Source organism: Hemibagrus wyckioides, linkage group LG04 (assembly GCF_019097595.1).
Source record: "Hemibagrus wyckioides isolate EC202008001 linkage group LG04, SWU_Hwy_1.0, whole genome shotgun sequence".
NCBI classification, from domain to species: domain Eukaryota; kingdom Metazoa; phylum Chordata; class Actinopteri; order Siluriformes; family Bagridae; genus Hemibagrus; species Hemibagrus wyckioides.
Window position 1 is genome coordinate 26,049,412 of NC_080713.1, and position 6,787 is coordinate 26,056,198.

The 6,787-nt window shown below is 41.9% G+C and overlaps 1 protein-coding gene across 2 annotated transcripts in view; it reads right to left on the reverse strand.

The window, feature by feature from the left end:
• Positions 1-6,506, reverse strand: part of adamtsl7 (ADAMTS-like 7) — a 62,171-nt gene extending 55,665 nt beyond the window's left edge. The window contains exons 1-5 of one of the 2 annotated variants that reach the window (XM_058387501.1): positions 6,140-6,506; positions 4,190-4,234; positions 3,819-3,888; positions 1,131-1,474; positions 544-943 (exon numbers count right to left, since the gene is read on the reverse strand). In XM_058387501.1, coding sequence (XP_058243484.1) covers positions 544-943; positions 1,131-1,474; positions 3,819-3,888; positions 4,190-4,212 — 837 coding nt within the window. In that variant the 5' untranslated portion in view covers positions 4,213-4,234; positions 6,140-6,506. Of the gene's footprint in view, positions 1-543; positions 944-1,130; positions 1,475-3,818; positions 3,889-4,189; positions 4,239-6,139 lie in introns of both variants that reach the window. The other variant, XM_058387500.1, reaches the window with a different exon arrangement.
• Positions 6,507-6,787: the final 281 nt, after the last annotated feature.

Sequence of the window (6,787 nt, forward strand, 5' to 3'; positions counted from 1 at the left end):
TGTCATAGAGAGGTGTGTGCCTAAACCCCTGACTCGGTAACATTCCCGCCCCACGGATAATTCTGCTTTTTTACGATCGCTCTGAGGAGATGTCGACTCCCACCTCGTTCACACATACGCACATACCAAAATCCTCTCTGCCTCAACAAGCACTGGAACTTTTACACACAATAGCAGAGCTTAAATATTTCAAGGACAAAATCATTAGGAAGGTATTAACGTCCTTGGATGTCCTGGACCACCACAGTGCTGCCCGGATGCCTGATTCTGGTCGGTCATCCATAGGGATGTAACTCTAAATGAATGATGTTTGATATTTTATGACTGAAAGGATTGTAATTCTTGGCATTGCTGTAATTACTGTGGTGTAAAAGTAATTGTAATATTTGGAAAACAACCAACTTATTTTCCACACTGTTTCATTCCTTACTCAGCTGCCATTCCGGACATTCCCAAATGCCTGCAAGCTTATGATACTTTGCACTAGAATATTTTTAATCTCGGGATCATAATCTTCATGCCTTGAATATTCAAGATTCTTACATTCAGGTTGCACATCTTGTACTGACTGGCAGCTCCAGAGCAGGAGGAAGCAGGCAGCAGGTTTGGGTTATGAGATCTCCCAGGATCTGAAGCTTGGCTAAAACCTGACGTCAGTGTGCCAGGAGAGTTCGGCTCCGCCGGCGACTGGAGAACCGAGCCCGGCTGGTGGAGGGGAACCCAGGATGCTGTCTGGCTCATACTGTGATGGGTATTTTGCGAGGGCTGAGCATTTTTGTACTTCTTCTGCTGCTGTCTGTAGCTGTTGTATCTGTGGTGAGATGGCGAGCGAGATTTCCGCTGGCTGTACGCCGTGTGTCCAGAATCTCTCTGTGAGGAGACCACGTACGGCATCTTCCCGTATCCGTACATCCCGGGGCTGATCCGATTGCTGCCTCCTCGCCTGGAAAACAACACGGTCATGGCATAACAAGCGGAAATTTTTGGAACTCTGAATAAATCACTCCTGAGTAGGCTATGGATAGATAACAGCAATACATATGAAACACTACAAATTCTTAAAGTCCATTCAATATGGACATGGACACGACCAAACAGGAGCATTATATGATTAAAATAAGATGTAGTACCGCCTCCCAGGCCGTGCTTCACTCTGCTGCTTTCTCGTCTCCCGCTGACTGGTATGTTGTGACCCCTGAGCGTCAGGAAGAGGCCTGTTATTACCATGTTGCACAGGGACAGAGGGTCTTAATGCCGATATGACCATACTCGGATCCTGTTGCCCCGTTTGAGGACCCTGTCTGGAGGAATAAACTGTGGACGGGGTGCTGTACGTGCGTAAGCATGGCCTGCTCTGCTCCTGTACGCCACCACCACAGGAGCGAGAGCATTCACCCCATGGACCCCAAGAGCCCCATGATCCAGAAGACTCACTGTCCAAAATCTGAGGCTCGACCGCGGGTCTAGGAGCAACCTGCAGCCAAATACAGCACATAGAAACATCTTACATTTTGTGTTATTTACATACATACTTGTGTAACAGATTATTTTTTAATTCATTTTAAAACATATTATTTAGTAGTAGGAATAGTATTTAGTGAGACTTAAGTGCAATTAAATGGTAACATTTTTATTATGGTCAAAGTAATTTTTTGACATTTAGGGGAAAAATATATCTCAGTATATTTTTTGTGGCATTATTTTAGAATATTTTATTCTCAGTACATATTGAAAAATGTGCATTTTTGCATATATACAGGCTTCCCCTTTTTATTGTGCTCGTTGCCATGTTCAGCAGTTCACTGCTGTCACTTCCCCCCTGCCTCTGAACTGGTGGCCTCTCGCACATTTTTCTCTCTCAAAGTGAGAACATTAATATTATAGAGGCCTGGAGAGCTGCAAGCAGCAGTGGTCCACCAGAGAATAAAGCTCGGGCAGTAGGAATCGCTGGCACGACATCCTCGACTGTCTGTCAATGCCAGGCGGCTATTCAGAGATCAAATGCGGCGGACCCCTTCCCTTCTGTTCCTGTAACTCAAGCTCTCAGTCATCTTTCAGGTCACCGAAGGGTCAAACAGCTGACCCATGCCGACTTTTACTACGAGTGGAAAGTCCAGCGAGTGGCCGAATCACCTGTCCATCACTAAAATCTTAAGTGAAAGTTCATTTCAGTTTCTAATCACCCTGTCATGGAGGAATGTTCATGGCAAAAAATTTTCCTGACCTCTTCCTCAGCATCACCATCACCTGTTGAAACTGAATCTGTCGGTCACTGTGATCTCTCTTAGCACTAATGACCTCTCAATGCTCTCTGAAGTCTTCCGGACATCTGACCTGACTTTCTCCGCTCCTTTTCACACCAACAGAAACCCTGCTTTGAGATAAGCAATAGCATTATTTTCCCTAATCCCAACTAGCTGAACTGGTCCCAAATCAGCAAACTATGAATAACACGTCTTTTTCGTTGTTGTCTTTGTATCTCATTTTCTAGCCGTGCCAGGATCAGGTTTCTGAAAGGGGTTTCACAAAACAGGCTGATTACACGTTCTCATGAGCCCAGGACCCTGCTGTGGATCAGGGCTTTTGTGGTTAAGCAGGAACACTGATGTTAATTGCCTGTCACGGCGAAGCAGCCTGAAATGTGTATATCAAAATCGCCTAGTTCGAACTTTCTAAGTTGTAGCAGAGCTGCTCATGATCTATATGATATATATGGATAACTGGCACACTTGATGAGGAAATGAAAGCGTTCTAACTTCTCAGATCCAAACAAACGACCCAGATCTCACCGGATGCCACTTCACTGGGCAACCAGATAATAATCCCAAACATTCACTAAACCAGCTGTAGAGCAGTGCAAGGCTACAAAGAGGAGCATATTTGGAATCGAGGGTAACATACAAATGAGAGGCATATTAAAATCTAATTATCTAAGGATCACCAGGAAAGACTTATTACACAAGGAATAAATAAGCTGAGCATTTTTGTGCATGCTGTTAATGGAAACTTATCCCTATTAACAACGCAACATTTTCAAAACAGCACATGGTAATGGGTTTTATTCCTCTTGGACCACAGCAATTTGCTAATGAAAGCTATTTAAAAACATAATGATGATCCATTTACAGATAAGTTTAACATTGTGGAACATGATATTGTGACACAAGTTAGTTCTCGTTAACAGTTGTACACGGTCCTTCCCTCAAAAAGCCTCTCTTTTGAAGATGTCTTGCTTTTCATATTACTGGTGTCTAACTGGAATAAACAGTCCGAAAAAGTCTCCTGTTTCAGAAAACTCCTGTGAAAGCGCTGACACTGGAGACTCCTTCTGTAAATGTTAAAGATTTATGTGGAGAAGATACAAGTCCTTGTCTAGGTTGTTACCATTATTGTTAAACAATAACGTATGGAATGAGCAAGTGAATATAAACCATGTGAACTGCTTTGCAGCCAAAACAACTGTCAGAGCTGCTGTTATAGAAAATTAATCAACACTGCATTCTGACCAATCAGATTCTACAATTGCTAATTATTATTAACAAGTTTAAGTGGTAGATTTTTATGTCTGAAGAAACCAGTTATTCCTAATAGTCCGTCTAAATGTGGCTGTGAAACTGATTTATTGCTTCGCTTTAAAATCCAGCATGGCGAACAATTATCCAAACACACAGTGCTTTATTGTAATGAGCAGTTTCTCTGTAATGTTAACCAGAAATGGCCATTTTTACAGCTCCTTGAGATTTACTAACGAAAATCCTAAATCAGTTGAAATGTTTTGTCTAAGGAAAGTTCAAGTGCATCCCTGGTGCCAGCGTTACCTTCTTGTGGTCCAGTGCGAGCTGGCCGTCAGAGAGGTTCGTCCAAAGCAGGGCGATAACCATGACGACGCTGCGAATAAAAGCCCATAACTTTTACTGAACTTCCACAGAGCACAACATTTCAGTGTACAAACAGCAGGATGCTGGATTCACAGTCCTACTTTACAATAAGAGCTGTTCTATTCATCTCATTCATATTTATAAAGCATGTCAGCTTCTGGGATTCGGTTACTCAAGATGCTATCTATGATTTGTGTCTGAAAATCATTTGCAGCTCGAGCAACAGCCAAAAAAACAAGTACAGTTTGAGAAAGTATCTAATAGATTAGTCTTAGATTTAATGTGTAGCCTTTCTGAAAATGTGAACTTACCTTACACATGACACTCTGTTCATGCTGGACAGAAAATGGACAGCTCTACCTGGGAAATAAAAACAGTGCGTCAGCTTTGGTGGTCAAGTGCAATGTCTGTTTTAAGTGCTCAAGCTGGCAACTGTTCTCTCGCTGTGTGGCAAGGGACATGACCAGGAGCTCTGACCTCTGACCCAGGACTCTTTCACTCAGATGCAGCGCCAAATCTGGACAAGACTGAATAACTATTTTTCTTTTCCTCAAAGACTTCCCGTCTTCCTGTACACTAAATGAACACTCGCACCCTTGCATCCCTAAATTAAGGTTTCCACTGTCACAACCTGGAGAGGATGAAGGTACGGATTTCCTACAAGAGATCAACACACATGGAGGAAAGTGCTATCTACCCTCTTCTACATACATGAAGCCACAGATACCCATGATTGGCTGGGAAGTGGTAGCTCAGTGGTTAAGGTGTGGGTGAGTCAAATCCCAGGACCACCAAGCTGTCACCGCTGGAACCCTGACCAAGGCCCTTAACCCTTAATTGCTCAGATGTCAGTCGCTCTGGATAATGGCATATGTCAAATGCTGTAAATGTAAAATGTAAATGTTTTGCTGTAATTAACAGAGAACAATAGACTGTAGCTCACAATCTCTGGAGGCCAGGGCAAATAATTCTCTGTTGCCCCACTGTTGGGGCATTTTTATTTGTTTTATAGTTGCAGCAGGACTGGATTTTCTGAAGTGTTGATGATTCGTTATTTTTCCAAATACAACCTACTTTCTATTCGTCACTATTAACTCAATTCAATTTGTATTGCACTTTTAACAATGGACATTTTCTCGAAGCAGATGTACAGGAATATTAAGACCATAGATGTGACGTATATTAAAAGAATCGGAGAAAATTGTCGGGAAATACCAGTGACACTATAGCTATGTGTGTTGATGTCTTGTAGGAAGGTTGTACCTTCATTCTTCACAGCAACGGCGTTCTTCTAAAGGCTGACATTTCTTCAAATTGCAGTTCTACACGCAATCTTTACGTAGTGTTTTATTCTTCTTATACCACAGGATTTTGCCAAAGATTACTTTTTCATGAACTAAAGAATGACCCATCATATTTTTGTTTATATACTGTAGACGATAGTCATGTTTATTGTTGTGGAACAGCCATGAAACTAGCTAGTTGTGCTTATGCTCTGCGTCTTCTTTAAGAAAGAAAACGTGTCTTGTTTCTGTGAAACTGGGAAACTCTGACACTGGAGACTCCTTACTTGAATGTAAAATAAAACTCTCCTTACAGAAACCTTAACCATATTAATGATTAGAGGCTGTTTTGGTTGAATATTGTGGTTTTGAGTTGCAGTTAGCATACAAGTCCCTGTGAAATAGAAACGAGGAGGTATTAGAAGGAGTGTGTTAAATGTAAACTTTATGAACAGATCAAATACAGTCAAAGCAAATATGAATGAAATATATGTTTGCAGAGTTGTTTGAATAGCACGATTCATATAAACCCTAACAGAGACACCTTCATCAGAAGCATGCAAGAAGTTCTTATTTATATCTTACAGTGGTGCTGAGTTATAGTCTGTGAGGAATGTCGTCCTAAATACATCAGGGTAGGTGGATTTGCTGTGTGTGTGTGTGTGTGTGTGTGTGTGTGTGCGCGCGCGCGCGTTTGATAGACGTCCCAATCAGTGTATTTCCATCGCGCGCGCAGGGTAAACTCCATAAAGTAAATGTATTGATGAATATTTTCCAAAATCACTGTGTTATTTATTGCATATCAGTAAGGAACTGCTAAACACGCATCTGGGTTATAATAATAATAATAATAATAATAATAATAATAATAATAACAATAACCAGTGAAGGATTTCTTACGCAAACACAAAGTGTTCGGTTGCCAGATAGAGGTTTTAAACTTTAGAAGGTCAGGGGTGTGGAAGTGTGGAGAGTTACCTGTCTCTGACCGCTGTTCCAGTTCAATACCGAGCTTTCATTCAGCACCGGGAGCTCGGCATGAAGAAGCGCGCGCTCACGGAGTGGAGTTTGGACAGATAAGAGCCACGGATCCCGCCGACCTGCCACATCGTGACAGAGCATAATCCCCAACACCGAGAAAAGTTACATCCTGAACTCCTGCTATTTCCAACAGACCAAAAGCCACAAGAAGAAACTTGCATGCGCCCAAATCCTATCGTTCCGCAGAATTCACGCCTTTCATTAATCCTGAGAGAGAGAGAGAGAGAGAGAGAGAGAGAGAGAGAGAGAGACCCAGGGTCCTTAATGGAGAGGATCAGTCACCTGGTAAAGCACTCCAGCAGACTGTGAATGTTTTCACTGTTTAAGGAGGACGAGAGAGAGAGAGAGAGAGAGAGAGAGAGAGAGAGAGCTTATAAAGAAAAAAAACATACATTTGACACGTGATTATGTTTGCACGTGATCTGGTGATTAATTTATATGACCTGGAGCTGCATATGTAGAACTGAGCATGAACTACATACTAAAAACTAGAAGATACAAGCTGTTACATACCTAAATAAAAATAAAATAAAAAACACGAGTTGAAATTAAAACCACGAGCGCCTATACGAGTACCAATTAGCA